The 20,590-nt window shown below is 59.9% G+C and overlaps 1 protein-coding gene across 3 annotated transcripts in view; it reads right to left on the bottom strand.

Moving 5' to 3' along the window:
* Nucleotides 1-690: 690 nt before the first annotated feature.
* The window catches only part of DNMT3A (DNA methyltransferase 3 alpha), a 49,239-nt gene continuing 29,339 nt past the window's right edge, over nt 691-20,590 (bottom strand). For all 3 annotated transcript variants that reach the window (XM_058020519.1, XM_058020518.1, XM_058020520.1), the window contains 17 exons: nt 15,750-15,965; nt 14,957-15,115; nt 14,679-14,786; nt 14,212-14,368; nt 13,842-13,994; nt 13,710-13,754; nt 12,336-12,415; nt 12,117-12,229; nt 9,261-9,444; nt 8,626-8,710; nt 7,777-7,922; nt 6,063-6,153; nt 5,822-5,970; nt 3,884-3,969; nt 3,253-3,322; nt 2,968-3,086; nt 691-1,159 (listed from right to left, as the gene is read on the bottom strand). In XM_058020519.1, the coding sequence (XP_057876502.1) occupies nt 1,018-1,159; nt 2,968-3,086; nt 3,253-3,322; nt 3,884-3,969; nt 5,822-5,970; nt 6,063-6,153; nt 7,777-7,922; nt 8,626-8,710; nt 9,261-9,444; nt 12,117-12,229; nt 12,336-12,415; nt 13,710-13,754; nt 13,842-13,994; nt 14,212-14,368; nt 14,679-14,786; nt 14,957-15,115; nt 15,750-15,965 (2,103 nt within the window). In that variant the 3' untranslated portion in view covers nt 691-1,017. The remainder of the gene's footprint in view (nt 1,160-2,967; nt 3,087-3,252; nt 3,323-3,883; nt 3,970-5,821; nt 5,971-6,062; nt 6,154-7,776; nt 7,923-8,625; nt 8,711-9,260; nt 9,445-12,116; nt 12,230-12,335; nt 12,416-13,709; nt 13,755-13,841; nt 13,995-14,211; nt 14,369-14,678; nt 14,787-14,956; nt 15,116-15,749; nt 15,966-20,590) is intronic.

Genomic DNA, 20,590 nt, shown 5'->3' on the forward strand with positions numbered 1-20,590 from the left:
ATTGCATGACTCGGGATGGAGACGCTTCCGCCCGGCCGCCCCGGCCCTGCCGCTCGCTCGGAAAGGCCCGGCACGTAAGGCAACGTGGAAGCTGATGTCTCGACTCACCCCGCTGTGTAAAGCACCATTATGAAGTCAGGTTGTACAGTAGTAACAGTACCTTTTATATATATATATATCTATATCTCATATCTATCATATATATATAAACTGTAAACAAGAGGTAACAGCGGCTTCTAGGATCTGCTCTCTTCAAGGTTTCCCGTGTGGTAGGCACCCAAAATACTGTAGAAAAGGTGTGTGTGTGGTGTGTGTGTTCCCGGCCTCCCTGCCGGGTCGGCTCCATGTCACCGGAGAGCGGTGCTGGTGGAACAGAGCGAGGCTCAGCCGCCGGGGCCGGGGCCGGGCCGGCCGGGCGCTGCTGGCGCGGACGGAGCGGAGCGGTCTCGGAGCGGTCTCGGAGCGGTCTCGGAGCGGGTCTCGGAGCAGAGCAGGGTCTCCTTTGCCTCCTCCGCCTCCCTCCCCGCTGGGCTTTCCCCCCGCTGCCGTTTCCCCCTCTCCGAGAGCGGCGCTGGCGTCTCGTCTCGCCCGCTGCTCCGAGAAGTGGAAACCAAACCGACAGGAAAACCCAGCCAGAAAAGAGCGGAAAATTAAAAGGTTACCCAAAAAAAAAAAAAAAATAGGTTTTGGTTTCTTTTCTTCTTCTTTTTTTTTTTTTTTCTTCTTCCGTTTCGTCGTCGTTTGTTTTTGCCATCTTCGTTGTTTTTTTTTTTTGTTTTTGTTTGCTTCTTGTGGTTTCTGTTTGTTTTTAAATAGCTAAAGCTGATCCTGGGAAATTCCGGAGAGGACACCGACCCCTTTCGCTCGGGGAGACGCGTGCTGGGTTCCCGTCGGGCTGCGAAATCCCGTCTCTCTTCTGGGTGCTGACTCTTCTCTCATTCCGTGTGTTCACTTCTCTTGGCGTGGATGGGTTTGTTACCGACTCGCTCCGTGAGTGTGGCCAGTCCCTGCCCATCTCTAAACGCAGGCAAAGTATTCCTTCAGGGGCGCGAAGAGGTGGCGGATCACCGGCACGCTCCAGGACCTGCCGAGCAGTCTCTGCCGGGCCAGGCGGCTCATGTTGGACACGTCCGTGTAGTGCACGGGGAAGCCAAACACCCTGCGGGACACGGGGACGGGTCAGTGTGGCAGGCACAGGTGTGGCCTTCAGCAGCCCAAGACAGGGAATGCCAAGTCATGGTGAAGGGGCTGGAAGCCCCTCTTCCACCTTTGGACCCCTGCTTATCTCTGTAACCCTACAGGTCACCTTCCTTTAACCTTTGTTTATCTCTCTGTAACCCTATAGGTCACTTTCCTTTAACCTTTGCTTATCTCTCTATAACCCTATAGGTCACCTTCCTTTAACCCTTGTTTATCTCTCTATAACCCTAGAGGTCACTTTCCTTTAACCTTTGCTTATCTCTCTGTAACCCTAGAGGTCACTTTCCTTTAACCTTTGCTTATCTCTCTATAACCCTACTGGTCACTTTCCTTTAACCCTTGTTTATCTCTCTGTAACCCTACAGGTCACTCTCCTTTAACCCTTGTTTATCTCTCTGTAACCCTATAGGTCACCTTCCTTTAACCCTTGTTTATCTCTCTGGAACCCTACAGGTCACTTTCCTTTAACCCTTGTTTATCTCTCTATAACCCTACAGGTCACCTTCCTTTAACCCTTGTTTATCTCTCTATAACCCTATAGGTCACCTTCCTTTAACCCTTGTTTATCTCTCTATAACCCTATAGGTCACTTTCCTTTAACCCTTGTTTATCTCTCTATAACCCTATAGGTCACTTTCTTTAACCTTTGCTTATCTCTCTGTAACCCTATAGGTCACTTTCTTTAACCCTTGTTTATCTCTCTATAACCCTACAGGTCACTTTCCTTTAACCCTTGTTTATCTCTCTATAACCCTACAGGTCACTTTCCTTTAACCCTTGTTTATCTCTCTATAACCCTATAGGTCACCTTCCTTTAACCTTTGTTTATCTCTCTGTAACCCTACCGGTCACTTTCTTTAACCCTTGTTTATCTCTCTATAACCCTATAGGTCACTTTCCTTTAACCCTTGCTATTGGACAATTTCTGTACCTGTACCCTATATAAAGAGCTGTTTTTGCCCAGCTTGGGCAGAAGAGCTGTCACTGGGAACCTTCACAGAAGAATCAATAAAGATTGATTCTTTATTGAATCAATAATTCAATAAAGAATTTTGTTGAAATTCTCCTGTGGAACCCCACACAGCCTTCTCCTCTCTCTCCCTGCATCTGTCCAAGGCACCTAGCAAGCTGAGAGCTGAAATCACAATGAACTGATAATCACTAAAGAGCTGATATCACTTAAACTTGCCAAGGTTGCCTGTGGCTGAGAACTGCTTGGGAGCTTGGCAGTCTGTCCCAAACAGCACTGCGCTATCTGGGACCCTGCAGCCTGCTGGGGACACCCTGAACCCAGCAAAGGTCTCATTAGATCAGGGTTGGGGTCTGTGTCTGGCCCACCTGCCCTACCTCTCCATCTCCATGCACCACAGGATGTCCTCCTTCCTTGTCCCCTACCTCTCCATCTCCATGCACCACAGCATGTCCTCCTTCCTTGTCCCCTACCTCTCCATCTCCATGCACCACAGGATGTCCTCTCCTTGTCCCCTACCTCTCCATCTCCGTGCACCACAGGATGTCCTCTCCTTGTCCCCTACCTCTCCATCTCCATGCACCACAGGATGTCCTCTCCTTGTCCCCTATCTCTCCATCTCCATGCACCACAGCATGTCCTCCTTCCTTGTCCCCTACCTCTCCATCTCCGTGCACCACAGGATGTCCTCTCCTTGTCCCCTACCTCTCCATCTCCGTGCACCACAGGATGTCCTCTCCTTGTCCCCTACCTCTCCATCTCCGTGCACCACAGGATGTCCTCTCCTTGTCCCCTACCTCTCCATCTCCGTGCACCACAGGATGTCCTCCTTCTCGTTCATGAACACGGGGAAGTGCTGGTCCTTGCCCTGCTTGATGGAGTTGGAGCGGGTGGTGATGGTTCTCACTTTGCTGAACTGCAAGAGGCACGGGCTGGTCAGGCTGGGCTGGCATGGAGCAACTCCCACTGATCCCTCCTGGAAGCCCAATCCTGCATCCCAATGACCCAGGGATTGCTGCTGACAGCCCTGGGACCCCCCTCCTGCCCCCTTCAGGCCCCCCTCGCCCCCAGCCCAGGCTGACCTTTGCTATCCTGCCGTGCTCCAGGCACTCCTGCAGCTCCAGCTTGTCATTGACGGTGGATGCGAGCGGCCTGGCGGACAGAGATGGTGGGCAGGGGGTGGCAGCACTGTGTCCCCACCCTGTCCCCTCCCCACCGTGGGCACAGGGCAGGTCTCCAGCTGGGGTTTGTGGGGGTCACAAGGTGGCCACGGCTGTTTTGGGGGCGTGTGGCAGGTAACGGGCTGTGGGAGCCCATCTATGGCCACTACACAGCCAACACCCAAGAGGGACACAAAGGACAGCTCAGTGCCACCCCTGCAGCACAAGAGAGCTGGGACAGGACCAGATACCGCCGTGGGGAACCACCACAGGCTTCCAGGGTGTGCCATCACCTCTTTGTCAGACTCCTGCTCCTGCCCAGCCCTGACCAGGCTCAGGGGACTCCCAGAGGCATACCTGAGCTGAGGGATGAGCCAGGAGTGCAGCCCACCCTCCCAGGGCCAGCCAGGAGTGCAGCCCACCCTCCCAGAGCCCCCCAGGAGCACAGCCCACCCTCCCAGAGCCCCCAGGAGCACAGCCCACCCTCCCAGAGCCCCCCAGGAGCACAGCCCACCCTCCCAGAGCACCCAGGGGCTCAGCTGTGCCCGCTCACCTGTTCATGCCCGGCAGGTTCCCCCAGAAGTAGCGTGCCCGGTGTGCTGCAGACACTTCTTTGGCATCGATCATGACAGGGTTGGACTGAGGGAGGGAGGGAGGGACAAGGGTCAGACCCGTCCCTGGGCTTAGGGCCAGTGGGGCTGGGCAGCTGTGTGCTCCACATGGCAATGGAGATGTTTTCTATTGCCATCTGCATCGCAGATTATCCTTGTCAAGTGGGCAGTTTGCCTTATCTCTCTCTCTCTGAGTGACCCCAATCTGCTGCTAACAGCTATTGAATGCCACTGCATGGCTGATAAGAACTATAACATCCCATTGTGAGATGCTCCACCCAGAGGGAGGAGCCAAGCATTCCTACCCAGATATAATCTGGAGATTGTGGGACACTGTCACACACATCTTTTTATGAAAAATCCTTTTCTTAGGATCTTTCCTCCTGAGAAGCTGAGAGGCCTCAGGAACAAAATGTAAACAATGGTTATCTGCTGCTGTGGGATGCAACAGGTGGATTTTTGATTGGCCCATGTTGGATGTTTATAATTAATGGCCAATCACAGTCAGCTGGCTCAGACAGAGAGTCTGAGACAGAGCCTTTGTTATTCATTCTTTCTGATTCTATTCTATTCTTAGCCAGCCTTCTGATGAAACCTTTTCTTCTATTCTTTTAGTATAGCTTTAATGTAATATATATCATAAAATAATAAATCAGCCTTCTGAAACATTCTATTACCACTCTTTCCCAAGCTTCTTGTAATCCAATAATTTTCTCTCAAATTTCTCTTAATTTGGATGTGTTACAACAGTGGCTGTTGACATAGGTGTGTGTAATAAAAGAGGAACTTTGGTTTCTTTCCATGTGATGCTTTCTGCAGCATTGGTGACACAAATAATAAAATAATCTTGCTGGTATCCCGAAAGGGAAAAGACAACAAATGAGTGCCAGAAACAGGAAGATTTTTTTTCTCCCCTATTAAAAGCACTGTTATTTCCTGCTCCCATATTTTTTTTTGCCTGAGAGCCCCTTAATTTAAAATTTATAGCAATTGGGAGGGTTGGGGATGGTTTACATTCTCCATTTCAGGGAAGGCTCCTGCCTTCCTTAGCAGGGAGTTTTGGGGTCTGAGGAGAGTTCTGGGGTCCTGCAGGGGTGGGGAGGGTTCACATTCTCCATTTCAGGGAAGGCTCCTGCCTTCCTTAGCAGGGAGTTTTGGGGTCTGAGGGAGTTTTGGGATCTGAGGGGGTTTTGGGGTCCTGTAGGGGTGGGGAGGGTTTACATTCTCCATGTCAGGAGAGACTCCTGCCTTCCTTAGCAGGGAGTTTTGGGGTCTGAGAGAGTTTTGGGGTCCTGTAGGGGTGGGGAGGGTTTACATTCTCCATGTCAGGAGAGACTCCTGCCTTCCTTAGCAGGGAGTTTTGGGGTCTGAGAGAGTTTTGGGGTCCTGTAGGGGTGGGGAGGGTTCACATTCTCCATGTCAGGAGAGACTCCTGCCTTCCTTAGCAGGGAGTTTTGGGGTCTGAGGAGAGTTCTGGGGTCCTGCAGGGGTGGGGAGGGTTCACATTCTCTATTTCAGGGGAGGCTCCTGCCTTCCTTAGCAGAGTTTTGGGGTCTGAGGGAGTTTTGGGGTCCTGTGGGAGTGGGGAGGGTTTACATTCTCCATCTCAGGGGAGGCTCCTGCCTTCCTTAGCAGGGAGTTTAGGGGTCTGAGGGAGTTTTGGGGTCCTGTGGGAGTGGGGAGGGTTTACATTCTCCATCTCAGGGGAGGCTCCTGCCTTCCTTAGCAGAGTTTTGGGGTCTGGAGTGCTGTAGGAGTGGGGAGGGTTTACATTCTCCATCTCAGGGAAGGCTCCTGCCCTCCTTAGCAGACTCCTGTCTTTCCAAACACCGTGTGGGTGGCACCTGGGTGTCCCCAGGGCTGCAGGGGTGGGCACTGACCTCCAGGAAGCGCGAGATGTCCCTCTTGTCGCTCACTCCCATGGCCACCACGTTCTCAAAGAGCCAGAAGAAGGGCCGGTCGTCGCCCTCCTTGGGCCGGGCTTCGTGCAGCAGGCGGTAGAACTCGAAGAAGAGGCGCCCGGTGCCCTCTGTGGGGAGGAGTGAGGGGCTGGGCTAAGGGCTGGGGGTCTCTGTCAGCCCTCTGGCACCCCTGTGCAGCCCCAGCCCTCTCCTACCGTACCGTAGAGACCCTTCCTGGCCGGGTTGACGATGGACAGGTCGTTGCAGGGGCTGCCCCCAATGACCAGGTCAAAGGGGCCCCACTCCTGTATCTGCAAGAGGGAAAGAGGGCCCGGGTGAGCCAGGTGCTGCCACAGCCACCATGGTGCCCTGGAGCCCCACGTTTATCTCCACACACAAAAGCAAGGCACAATTCTTCCAAGAATATAGCTGAGATTCACATTGTGTGAACCTCAGAGAAATAAAACACAGTTCTTATCATTTGCTGTGCCTGTGTTTGTGCCAAAGCAGAATGCAATATGGGGATTGTTTACCCAGAGTGATGGGTTTTGGTTCCTTGGCTTATCAAGGCCAGGGTGTGTGTGTGTGTGGGGACTGTTGGGGGACAGTCACGAGATTCTGGGTGTCACAGACATCTTTTATGAAAAATCCTTTCCTTAGGAATTTTCTCCCGAGAAGCTGAGAGGCCTCAGGAACAAAATGTAAACAATGATTATCTGCTGCTGTGGAATGCAACAGCTGCATCTGTGATTGGCCTCGTGTGGTTGTTTCTAATTAATGGCCAGTCACAGTCAGCTGGCTCAGACTGTCTGAGCCACAAACCTTTGTTATCATTCTTTCTTTTTCTATTCTTAGCCAGCCTTCTGATGAAATCCTTTCTTCTATTCTTTTAGTATAGTTTTGATGTAATATATATGATAAAATAATAAATCAGCTTTCTGAAACATGGAGTGAACATTCTTGTCTCTTCCCTCATCCTGGGACCCCTGTGAACATGGGCACATCTGGGCAGTGTGTGCAGGGCTGAGTGCTTGGCAGGTTCAGATTTAGATGTGTAGAATACTACAGGATAATAAAATAATTAATTAGCCTTGTGATAAGATGGAGTTCTCATCATTCCTACTTCTTTGGGGCCCTCCCAGAGCAGTGGGAAGGGACCCACCAGGACCATGGGGTCCCACTCAGGACACCCTGACACCCCACCCTGGGCCTGAGAGGTGCCCCAATGCCATGGGGGTGTCCTGGTGCAGGCAGGGAGGGGGCAGGGTGGCACCTACGTGTTTCTGGGTGACATTGAGGGGTGCCCCAATGCCCTGGTGCAGGCAGGGAGGGGGCAGGGTGGCACCTACGTGTTTCTGGGTCACATTGAGGGGTGCCCCAAGGCTCTGGGGGTGGCAGGGAGGGGTCAGGGTGGCACCTACGTGTTTCTGGGTGACATTGAGGGGTGCCCCAATGCCCTGGTGCTGGCAGGGAGGGGTCAGGATGGCACCTACATGTTTCTGGGTGACATTGAGGGGTGCCCCAAGGCTCTGGGGGTGGCAGGGAGGGGTCAGGATTCAGGATGGCACCTATGTGTTTCTGGGTGACATTGAGGGCTGCCCCAATGCCCTATTGCAGGCATGGCAGGGGTCAGGGTGGCACCTACGTGTTTCTGGGTGACATTGAGGGGTGCCCCAATGCCCTATTGCAGGCAGGGAGGGGTCAGGGTGGCACCTACGTGTTTCTGGGTGACATTGAGGGGTGCCCCAATGCCCTGGTGCAGGCAGGGAGGGGTCAGGGTGGCACCTACGTGTTTCTGGGTGACATTGAGGGGTGCCCCAATGCCCTATTGCAGGCAGGGCAGGGGTCAGAATGGCACCTACGTCTTTCTGGGTGACATTGAGGGCTGCCCCAATGCCCTGGTGCTGGCAGGGAGGGGTCAGGGTGGCACCTACGTGTTTCTGGGTGACGTTGCGGACGTCCCCGACGTACATGATCTTGCCCTGGTGCCTCACCATGCCCACGGTGATGGAGTCCTCGCACACCTCGGAGGCGATGTACCTGTCCACCTGGATGCCCAGGTCCTTCAGCACCAGCAGCCCTGTGGGCAGCCATGGGGAGTGGTCACAAAGGGCCCCCAGCCCTGTCCCTACCTGTCCCACCCACCAGGGGTGACCCCATCCTGCTCTCCCTTCTGGTGTGTGACCCTTGGGGTACCCACAGGAACACCCACAGACCTGTCCATAGGAACACCCACAGACCTGTCCCCATGAACACCCACAGGAACACCCACAGACCTCTCCCCATGAACACCCACAGACCTGTCCATGGAACACCCACAGGAACACCCACAGACCTGTCCATGGAACACCCACAGACCTGTCCATAGGAACACCCACAGATGTGTCCCCATGAACACCCACAGGAACACCCACAGACCTGTCCATAGGAACACCCACAGACCTGTCCCCATGAACACCCACAGGAACACCCACAGACCTCTCCCCATGAACACCCACAGACCTGTCCATGGAACACCCACAGGAACACCCACAGACCTGTCCATGGAACACCCACAGACCTGTCCATAGGAACACCCACAGATGTGTCCCCATGAACACCCACAGGAACACCCACAGACCTGTCCACGGAACACCCACAGGAACACCCACAGACCTGTCCCCATGAACACCCACAGACCTCTCCATGGGAACACCCACAGACCTGTCCCCACGAACACCCACAGACCTGCCCACGCCCTGGGGGAGCCCTGCAAGGCCCACAGGGCAGGGATCCCCACCCACCTGTGGCGATGCCATCGAAGAGCGACAGCACCCGGATTGGCTTCCTCTTCTCAGCGGGCACCGGCGGGTACACCTTGGGGGGGTCCTGCAGCCAGGGCAGGGGGTCAGTGGGGCAGGGCTTGGGGGGGTCCGTGGGGCAGGGCTTGGGGGGTCAGCGGGGAAGGGCTGGGGGCTCAGTGGGTGGGGCTGGGGGGGTCATTGGGGGGGCCTGGGGGTCAGTGGGGAGGGTCTGGGGGATCAGCAGGGAGGAGCTGGGGATCAGCAGGGCAGGGAGGGGCTGGGCTGGGGGTCAGTGGGGAGGGTCGGGGGGTCGCTGGGAGGGTCGGGGGGTCACTGGGAGGGTCAGGGGGACAGCAGGGAGGGTCAGGGGGACAGCAGGGAGGGTCAGGGGGTCAGCGGGGAGGGTCAGGGGGTCACTGGGAGGGTCAGGGGGTCAGCGGGGAGGGTCAGGGGGTCACTGGGAGGGTCGGGGGGTCACTGGGAGGGTCGGGGGGTCACTGGGAGGGTCGGGGGATCACTGGGAGGGTCAGGGGGTCGCTGGGAGGGTCAGGGGGGTCACGGGGAGGGTCGGGGGGTCACTGGGAGGGTCGGGGGGTCACTGGGAGGGTCGGGGGGTCGCCGGGAGGGTCACTCACAAACTCCTGGTCGTGGTTGTTGGCGAAGAACATCTGCAGGCGGGAGGGCCAGTCCTCGCGCCGCCGCAGCAGCCCGTAGACGCCCTTGTGGCCGCACATGTAGCAGTTCCAGGGGTCCTCCTTGATGGCCGCCTGCGCCGCCCCCGGGCCCACCAGCAGGTCCACGCACTCCACGCAGAAGCACCTGGCACGGGGGGCGCCCGGGGTTGGCACGGGGCTCCTGCCAGGGCGGGCACCGGCAGGAGCTGGGCATGGCACGAGTGGGCAATCCCTGCCCACACTGGCACCCCTGGTCCGAGAGCCAGCTCCGCGCTGGGACTGGGCACTGCCAAAGCTCGGCCCAGCCAGAAACCAGCCCTGGCATCGCCCAGAGCCCCACGGCAGCACTGTGGCATCACCAAAAGCTTCGGCCCCAAACCAGAACTGGCACCACCCAAAAGCCTCAGTCCCAAACTAGACCTGGCATCACCCAGAACCTCATGGCAGGGCTGTGGCATCACCAGAACCTCCCCGGCCCCAAACCAGACCTGAGATCACCCAGAACCCCATGGCAGGACCGTGGCATCACCAAAAACCTGAGCCCCAAACCAGACCCAGGATCCCCCAAAACCCCACGGCAGGAGTGTGGCATCACTAAAACCTCCACAACACCAAACCAGACCTGGCATCACCCAAATCCCCACGGCAGGACTGTGGCATCACCAGAACCTCCCCAGTCCCACCCCAGACCTGGCATCACCCAAACCGTCATGGCAGGACTGTGGCATCACCAAAAACCTCAATTCTACACTAGAACTGGCATCACCCAGAACCCCATGGCAGGACTGTGGCATCACCAGAACCACCCCAGACCTGGCATCACCCAAACCATCGTGGCAGGAATGTGGTATCACCAAAAGCCTCAGTCCTACACCAGACCTGGGATCCCCCAAAATCCTCAATCCCACGTAGATCTGGGATTACCCTGAACCCACAGCAGGACTGTGGCATTACCAAAACTTCCCCCAACCCCACAAACCAGGAGCAAGGCACCACCAAAGCCTCCCAGTCCCCAGCCAGAGCTGGCACCACCCAGTCCCTGTGCCAGGGCTGTGGCATCACCAGAACCTCCCCAGTTCCACCCAGACAGGATCAGGGCATTGCCAAAGCTCCCCAATCCTACACCCGGACCAGAACATTACCAAAACCTCCCAACCCTACACATGGAGACTGTGGCATCATTAAAACATCCCAAAGCAGGACTGGCATCATCAACAGCCCAGGGCAGGGATGTGGCACCACAAAAATCCTTCCAGTCTTGCACTGGGACATCAGAAATCCTCCCAGCCCCAAAGCAGGACTGGCACCACTGAATTCCTACACCAGAACTTCCCATGCTGGGGCTGTGGCATCACCAAAATACTGCCAGGCTCCACAGCAGGACTGGCAGCACCTCATTTCCATGCCAGGTCTGTGGCACTACCAGAACCTCGCCAGCTCCACATCAGGACAGGATATTAGGATATTTTGCAATGCCTGTCACAAAATCTGCCAGATTTGGTGCTGAGGTGAATAAATCTGGCCCAGCTATGGGTCTGAAATGCAGATTGGGCTGCAGAGTTGAGCTCTGGGTGCAGCCCCAGCTTGAGCTGCTGAGCTTTGGAGTAGCAAAGAGGATGAGGAAGGGTGAGCCAGCCTGTGAGTGGACACAGAGACCCAGCAGGAGTCCAGATAACACAGCAGAGGAGATAAAAGATAAAGAGAGCTGGCTGGCAGCCAGGTGGGTGCACAGAGCTGAGGAATCTGAAGGGACAATGAGACTTGGAGAGGGGACACTGAGGGGACAAAACCCAGGGGTTCTTTTGCTGGGATCCCTCCTCAGAGGCACCAGCTCAGCTGTGTTTGTGTTTCTGTGCCACAAATAAATGGCTTTGCTGAACATCTGAGACTGCCATTGGCAAAGTGGGCTGGAGCCAGGGGGGAAACAGAGTGTGGGGCTGTGCCATCTGCAGCCACGGGGCTCTGGGCACAGCAGGGCAGCCCCTGGCACTGGCACAGCCCAGGAGGCTCAGGATGCTCAGACTGGGACATTTCCTTATTGGCATCACCAAATTTCCACACATTTCCTTAATGGCATCACTGAATTTCCCCACATTTCCTTACTGGCACTGAATTCCCCACATTTCCTTATTGAAATCACCAAATTCCCACACATTTCCTTACTGACATTACCAAATTTCCACACATTTCCTGAATGGCATCACTGAATTTCCCCACATTTCCCTAATGACATCACTGAATTCCCACACATTTCCTTACTGACATTACCAAATTCCCACACATTTCCTTACTGACATTACCAAATTCCCACACATTTCCTCAAGGACATCACTGAATTCCCACGCCAGGACTTGGCATCACCAGAACCTCCCACAGGACTGACATCACTGACCACGATGGCATCACCATACCCTACCCAGACTGGGACATCTAAGCCTGACACGGGGACAGTGGCACCACCAGGACCTCCCTGGCACTACCAGGACCTCCCTGGCACCACCAGAACCTCCCTGGCACGGCCATACCCGTCTGCTCCTGTGCCACAGCCCATGGCACTGCCAAAACACCCCGGGCCCAAACCAGGGCTGTCTGAACTGCTATGCCAAGACTGTGGCACCACCAAACCTCCCCAGGGTTCGGGACATCACCAAACCCCCCCAGTGCCACACCAGGACTGGCATCACCACAGGCACACGGCAGGAATGTGCCAACACCAAACCTTCCCACGCTCATGGCAGACAGGAGTGGGGCCCCAGGGGACACTGCCTGGTTCCAGCCCACCCCCGTGGCACCCCCAGCCCCTGGCACCCCTGGCACCTGCAGCAGTTGTTGTTGCCACACATGAGGACCTCGCGGCCACCGCAGCAGATGGTGCAGTAGGACTGGTAGCCGTCGTCGTCGTACTGGTACGCGCACTCCAGGAAGCAGTTCTGGGGACAGCAGTTCGGGGTGTCACCGCGGGCCTGGGGACACTGGGGACCCCTCTTGGCATGGGGCACACCCCGTGAGCCCCCCGGGCCGCGCCCCAGCCCGTACCTTGCAGTTTTGGCACATCCCCCCGATGAACAGAGGGTGCTCCAGGGTCACGTTGAGGCTCCCGCAGGAGATGCAGATGTCTGGGGACAAGGGGAGACATTGCCCTGGCACCCCACACCGGCGTGGGGCACCCCGACCCATTGCCCTGGCACCCCACACCAGCGTGGGGCACCCTGACCCATTGCCCTGGCACCCCAACCAGTGTGGGGACATCCTGAGTCACCACCATGGCATCCCAACAAGCATGGGGACACCCTGGCCCATCACCCTGGCATCCCAGCATGGTGGGGACACCCTGAGCCATCACCCTGGCACCCCAACCCGACATGGGAACACCCTGACCCATCACCCTGGCACACCACATTGGCATGGGGACACCCCAAACCATCGCCCTGGCACCCCACCCTGGCATGGGGACACCCTGACCCATCACCCTGGCACCCCAACCAGTGTGGGGACACTCTGAGCCATTGCCCTGGAACCCCACACCAGCATGGGGACAGCCTGACCCATTGCCCTGGCATCTCACCCAATGTGGGGACACCCCAAACCATCACCCTGGCACCCCAACCAGTGTGGGGACACCCTGATCCATCGCCCTGGCACCCCACATTGGCATGGGGACACCCCGAGCCATCACCCTGGCACCCCACCCCAGCACGGTGGGGACACCCCAAGCCCTGTCCTGCAGTCCCCAGGACACGCTCAGCCCATGCTGGGGCCACAGCAGAGCTGGGCACCACCCTGGCAGCAGCAGGCAGGACGCCCAGTGCCCTCCAGGCCCACCCCAGACCCCAACAGCCCCGAGGGGGGGTCCCTGCCACCATCCTGAGGGTCCCTGCCACCATCGTGGGGTCCCTGCCACCATCCAGGTGGGCACTGCCACCATCCAGGGTGGGCACTGCTACCATCCAGGTGGGCACTGCCACCTCACAGCTGCTGTCTGTCCGCCAGCCAGGCTGAGGGGTGTGACAAGCCTGGCCTTCCTCCCTTGAGCTGCCCCACAGCCCTGTGTGCCCCCTGTGCCCTGAGGTGCCCAGGCTGGCAGGGACAGACCCTCGACCCATTCCTGGGCAGGCAGGGACAGACCCTGAGCCCACAGAGGAAAGGACAGACCCCCCCCAGCCCATCCCCTGGCACAGGGTGTGCCCGGGCAGACACAGACAGAGCCCCCAGCCCAAGCAGGCAGGCAGGGACAGACCCCCCAGCCCATCCCCAGGCAGGCAGGGACAGACCCCTGAGCCCACAGATGAAGGCACAGACCCCCCCCAGCCCATCCCCAGACAGGCAGGGACAGCCCCCCAGCCCACAGAGGAAGGCACAGACCCCCCCCAGCCCATGCCCAGCGCAGGGCATGCCCACCCTCACACTCACCCTCGATGTTCCTGCACTTCTGCCGCACCTCGTACACCAGCCGCTCTGGGGAACAGGGGACGGTCAGGGGGCTGCCCAGGCCAGGGGGGCCGAGGGAGGGAGCCCCAGAGAGGAGGGTGGGCGCGGGGGTACCTCGGGTGCGCTCGTCGATGATCTCCTTGACCTTGGGCTTCTCCTGGGTTGTGCTTTTGCGGGGTTTCTTGGCGGGCGGGGGCGGCGCGTAGGCGGCTGCCTCGGGCTCCACCCACATCTCCGTGTAAACTTCTTTGTAGGGGTTCCTCTCCTCTGGGGGTCACCGGCGGGGCCATCAGCGGCATCCCCACATTGGGTCACACCAGCAGGGTGTGTCCCCCCAGTGCCCCGGACCCCCTGACCACCCTGGTGATACCCTGAGAGTGTCCCCAGTCCTGTCCCCCCATTTGGGTCACATCACCAGGGTGTGTCCCCCCAGCCCCCTGGCACCTCCCTGCCCACCCCAGGAGTGTCCCCAGCCCCTGCTCACCCTCGGGGGGCTCCAGCCCCTTGGGCCCCGAGGGCTGGAAGCCGCCCAGGGCCCACTCGATCATCTGCTTGTTCTGGATCTCCACCACCTTGGACGTGTCGCTCTCGTCGTTCTCGGGGCAGGCGGGGAAGATCTTCCCTGCCCGGCTGCTGGCCACCTGAGGGTGTGCAGGTGTCACCAGGTGTCACCAGCCTGTCCTTGGGGGTCCCCCCAGGGTGGGATAGCAGATTCCCAGACACCCCAGAGCCCCCTCAGGGAGCACACATGTCCTTTGGGGGTCCCCCACACCCCCTGAGAGACCTCCAGGTGGGGCAGGGCCAGGTCCTGGCAGGGTGGAGAGGGAGCTGCTGCTTCCACAGGTGGAGGAGTGCCCTGGCATGTCCCCATGGCTTGGCAGTGTCCCCCCATGGCTCAGCACTGTCCCCAAGGCCGGGCAGTGTCCCCAGGGCCGGGCAGTGTCCCCTCACCTGCAGCACCTCGTAGATGGCCTTGCGGTACATGGGCTGCTTGTTGTAGGTGGCCTGGTGGAAGGCGCTGGCGAAGGAGCTCAGGGGCAGCAGCTTCTCCACACACACCTGGGGAGGGACAGGAGACAGCCAGTGTCACTCACTGTTACCCGCTGTCACCCACTGCCACCCGCCGTCACCTGCTGCCATCATCACCGTCACCCCAGCGTGCCACCTACCCCCGACGGGTGTCACCTACCACCCCAGGGTGCCACTTACCCCCATGGGGTGCCACCTACCACGGAGAACTTGCCGTCGCCGAACCACATGACCCAGCGCGTGCCCTCGGCGGCGCGGGAGCGGCCGGTCATCCACCAGGACACGATGCGCCCGGGCCACCAGGAGAAGCCGCGCAGCTTGCCCCACACCAGCTCGCCGATGCCGAAACCGCGCCCGTCCTGGCCACAGGGGACGGGGCAGGGTCAGCACGGCGCCACCAGGCTCCCCTCCTGCCCCACCCGGAGGCGGGGACAGGTCCTGGCAGCGTGGAGAGGCAGCTGCTGCTTCCACGGGTGGAGCTGGTGACCTGGCATGTCCCTATGGCTTGGCAGTGTCCTCAGGGCTTGGTGGTGTCCCCAGGGCTTGGCAGTGTCCCCCCATGGCTCAGCAGTGTTCCCCTCATGGCTCGGCAGTGTCCCTGCTGTCTCTGGTATGTCCCCCCATGGCTCAGCAGTGTCCCTGCTGTCTCTGGTATGTCCCCCATGGCTCAGCAGTGTCCCCCCATGGCTCAGCAGTGTCCCCCCACAGCCTCGGCAGTGTCCCTGCTGCCTCAGTAGCGTCACCCCAGCTCAGGAGTGTCCCTGCCCTGGCTCAGTGTCCCCCCACATGGCTCGGCAGTGTCACCCCCGTGGCTCGGCAGTGTCACCCCCGTGGCTCGGCAGTGTCCCTGCTGTCTCTGCAGTGTCCCCCTAAGGCTCAGCACTGTTGCCCCCTCAGCTTGGCAGTGTCCCTGCTGTCCTGGCAGTGCCACCCCACGGCTCGGCAGTGTCCCCACAGCCTGGCAGTGTCCCCACGGCCCGGCTCGGCCCTCACCTCGTACTCGGGCTCGTCGTCGGCCGACTTGGAGGCGTTCTTGTCGCCGGCCTCGGCCACGGCGGGCTCGGGGGTGGTGGCCACGCTGGGCGAGGCGGGGTCGGTGGGCTGCTGCGGCCCGGGGGGCGGGCTGGCCTCCTCCTCCTTCTGCGCCTCGGCCCGCGCCGGCTCCTCCACCACGTTCATCACGGCGATCACCTTGGCCTTCTTCTCGGCCTGCGGAACACGGCGTGGCACGGCATGGCACCGGGGCATGGCACCGGGGCATGGCACGGCATCGGGGCCGGGGAACCCGCCGCGGGGAGGGCGGCCAGCGCCCGTGCCTCAGTTTCCCCCGCTGACCCCCGGGACCCACCGTGGGGTCCATGCCAGGACCCTCGAGCCCATCCCGGTACCGTCGGTGCTTATCCCGGTACCCCCCGAGCCCATCCCGGTACCCCCAGTGCTTATCCCGTGACCCCTGGGCCCATCCGGGACCCTCGGTGTTTATCCCGGGAGTCCCGGGGCCTATGCCAGGACACCCCGAGCCCATCCCGGTACGCTCAGTGCCTACCCCAGGAGCCCCGGGGCCCATCCCGGTACCCTCTGTCCTTATCCCGGTACCCCCGAGCCCGTCCCGGTACCCCCACACGCATCCCGGTACCCGCGGTGCTTATCCCGGTACTCTTTGTGTTAATCCCGGTACTCCCTAAGCCCATCCCGGTACCTTCGGTGCTTCTCCCGGTACCCTCTCGCGACCCCTGGGCCCATCCCGGCAACCTCTGCGTTTATCCCGGGTTGCCCTGAGCCCATCCCGGTACCCCCGAGCCCATCCCGTAGGCTCCACACGCATCCCGGTACTCTCTGTTCTTATCCCGGCACCCTCGCAGCGCATCCCGGTCAATGTTACCCTCTCCGGGAGCCCCCCGGCCCCGGCGGGCTCTCCCCGTGCGGTGCGGCCCGGCCCGCGGTGCTGCCGGTGCCGCTCACGTACCGGGGCAGCGGCCGGGCCCGGGCCGGGGCGGAACGCGCGGAGCCGGAACGCGCGGAGCCGGCCGGGCCGGTGCGGGTCAGCCCGGCGGCCCTTTGTCTGGGCTCCGGGTCACGTGGTGCCTCCCGGCCCGGCTGGTTGGCTGCGCTGGGGGGCGGGGGGGGGGCGCGCGGGGGGCACGGGCCGGACCGGGACCGAGGGGGAACCGAAAGGGCCCGAGTGGAACCGAGCGGGACCGAAAAGAGCTGAGCGGAACCGGAGTTACCCAGAGGAGCCCAAGAGACCCGAACGGCGCTCGGGCCGGACCCGAAGGGAACCGAGCGAAACCGAAGGGACCGGGCAGAACCGAAAGGTTCGGGACGAACCGAGCGGAGCCGAACAGAACGGAGAGAGCCGAGCGGCCTCCGGGACGGATTCGAGCGGTTCCGAGCAGAACCGAGCGGTTCCGAGCAGAACCGAACGAACCCGAGCGGAGTCCCGGCACGGAACCGAACGGAGCCGAACGGCCCCGAGCGCTCCGGTCCCGGTCCCGCCGTCCCGGTGTCCTCCCGGTGTGACCGCAGTCCCCGTGGCGGTGCTCCTTGTCCCAACCCCGCTGTCCCGCCCGTGCCCCGGTGCCGGCCCGTCCCTCCGGTACTCACGGGCCGTGCTCCGCTCCGGGCTGGCTGCGCCGCACGCCCGGGGCCGCTCCCGCCGCCTTTTGTCCCGGGGCCGCGGCCCCCCGGCCTTTGTGCGGAGCGCCGGGACGGGGCGGGGGCGGCGGCGCCCCGGGGGCCTCGCCCCGCACGGCGGGAGCCGCCCCCGCCCCCCGCACCAGTGCCACCAGTGCCACCAGTTGGGGACTGGGAGCGGGGGGGGCACCGGCCGGGCCAGGCAGGAGGGACCCGGTCACAGTGCCCGGTTCGGCCCGGGATGGACCCGGTCACACTGCCCGGTTTGGCCTGGGATGGACCCGGTCACACAGCCCGGTTTGGCCTGGGATGGACACCGGGCACACTGCCCGGTCAGCCCGGGATGGACACCGGTCACTCTGCCCGGTTTGGCCCGGAATGGACCCGGTCACACTGCCCGGTTTGGCCTGGGATGGACACCGGGCACAGTGCCCAGTTCAGCCCGGGATGGACACCGGTCACTCTGCCCGGTTTGGCCCGGGATGGACACCGGGCACACTGCCCGGTTCGGCCTGGGATGGACACCGGTCACGCTGCCCGGTTTGGCCCGGGATGGACACCGGGCACACTGCCCGGTTCAGCCCAGTACAGTCACTGGTCTGGGGTCACACTGCCCAGTTCAGCCCAGTGCAGACACCGGTCACACTGCCCAGTTCAGCCCAGTTCAGCCCAGTACAGTCACTGGTCTGGGGTCACACTGCCCAGTTCAGCCCAGTACAGACACCGGTCACACTGCCCAGTTCAGCCCAGTTCAGCCCAGTACAGACACCGGTCACACTGCCCAGTTCAGCCCAGTTCAGCCCAGTACAGTCACTGGTCTGCGGTCACACTGCCCAGTTCAGCCCAGTAAGGACACTGGTGTGTGGCCACACTGCCCAGTACACACACCGGTCGGTGATTACACTGCCCAGTTCAGCCCAGTGCAGTCACTGGTCTGTGGTCACAGATCCCAGTTCAGCCCAGTTCAGCCCAGTACAGTCACTAGTCACTCTGCCCAGTTCAGCCCAGTTCAGCCCAGTTCAGCCCAGTACAGTCACTAGTCACTCTGCCCAGTTCAGCCCAGTGCAGTCAGTGGTCACAGTTCCCAGTTCAGCCCAGTACAAACACTGGTCCATGGTCACAGTTCCCAGTTCAGCCCAGTACAAACACGGGCCCGGGGCTGGCACCGCTCCGCTGTCCCGGTTCGGCCCGGTACGGACAGGACACACTCGGGGTCCCTGCACCCCAGGACAGGCCCTGCCATCCCCGGTGTCCCCAGGGTGTCCCCGGGTCCCCTCTGTGTGCAAGGGAGGGTGATGTCCCCCCGGGAGGACAGCGGGACCCCTGCCCTGCCACCCCCTGCTCGGGCTTTGGGGACCTGGCGTGTTTGGGGACACGAGTGGCCCTGGCCCCAAGGACACGGTGACACCCGGGGTGTCCGGGCAGGGTCACAGCAGGACCCCGTGTCCCCCCCTCGGTGCCGGTCCCGCCTGGCCCCGCGCTGCCCGGGGGGGACAGGAAATGTCCCATCGCCGGTCGTTAAGGGACATCGGCGGGGTATCCCCGCTGGACAATTGTCCCAAGCGATCTCTGATCTCTGCCCCGGGGCCACCGGCAGCGCTGGCAGCCCTGGCCACCCCCACCCCCACCCCCATCCTCATCCTCAGCTCCATCCCCCAGCCCTGTCCTTGCCTCACTCCCACCCTCATCCTCATCATCATTCCACCTGCATTGTCACCCCCATCCCCAACCCCATTCCACCCCCCATCCCCAACCCCATTCCACTCCCCATCCCCAGCCGCAGGCCCTGCCCCATCCCCAGTCCCTGTCCTTGCCTCACCCCCACCCTCATCTCCATCTTCATTCCACCTGCATTATCACCCCACCCCCAAACCCATTCCATCCCCATCCCCAACCCCATTCCATCCCCAGTCCCTGTCCTTGCCTCTCCCCCACCCTCATCTCCCTCTTCATTCCACCTGCATTATTACCCCATCCCGATTCTATCCCCACCCTCATCCCCAACCCCATTCCAATTCAGTCCCCATCCCCATCCTCTGCTCCATCTCCATCCCACCCCCATCCTCCGGCCCCAATCCCTGTCCTTGCCTCTCCCCCACCCTCATCCTCATCTTCATTCCACCTGCATTGCCACCCTCATCCCCATCCCCATTTTATCTCCAGTCCCTGCCCCATCCCCAGTCCCCGTCCTTGTCTCTCCCCCACCCTCATCCTCATCTTCATTCCACCTGCATTGTCACCCCATCCCCTGCCCCAATTCCCATCCCCCTTCCACTCCCATCCCCATTCCACCCCATTCCCTGTCCTTGCCCCAGCCCCATCCTCATCTCCCTTTGTCCCATTCCCATCCCCATTCCATCCCATTCCATTCCATCCCATTCCATTCCATTCCATTCCATCCCATTCCATTCCATTCCATTCCATTCCATTCCATTCCATTCCATTCCATTCCATTCCATTCCATTCCATTCCATTCCATTCCACTCCACTCCATTCCATTCCATCCCATCCCATTCCATTCCATTCCATTCCATTCCATTCCATTCCATTCCATTCCATTCCATTCCATTCCATCCCCTCTCCATTCCATTCCATTCCCTCTCCATTCCATCCCATTCCATTCCATTCCATTCCATTCCATTCCATCCCCTCTCCATTCCATTCCATTCCATTCCATTCCATTCCATTCCATTCCATTCCATCCCATTCCATCCCATTCCATTCCATCCCCTCTCCATTCCATTCCATTCCATTCCATTCCATTCCATTCCATTCCATTCCATTCCATCCCATCCCATTCCATTCCATTCCACTCCACTCCATTCCATTCCATCCCATCCCATCCCATTCCATTCCATTCCATTCCATTCCATTCCATTCCATCCCCTCTCCATTCCATTCCATTCCCTCTCCATTCCATCCCATTCCATTCCATTCCATTCCATCCCCTCTCCATTCCATTCCATTCCATTCCATTCCATTCCATTCCATTCCATTCCATTCCATTCCATTCCATCCCATCCCATCCCATTCCATTCCATTCCATTCCATTCCATTCCATTCCATTCCATTCCATTCCATTCCATCCCCTCTCCATTCCATCCCCATTCCATTCCATTCCATCCCATCCCATCCCATCCCATCCCATCCCACCCCATCCCATCCCATCCCAACCCTTTGGTCCCCCCTCCATCCCCATT

The sequence above is a fragment of the Melospiza georgiana genome, chromosome 3, assembly GCF_028018845.1.
Source record: "Melospiza georgiana isolate bMelGeo1 chromosome 3, bMelGeo1.pri, whole genome shotgun sequence".
NCBI classification, from domain to species: domain Eukaryota; kingdom Metazoa; phylum Chordata; class Aves; order Passeriformes; family Passerellidae; genus Melospiza; species Melospiza georgiana.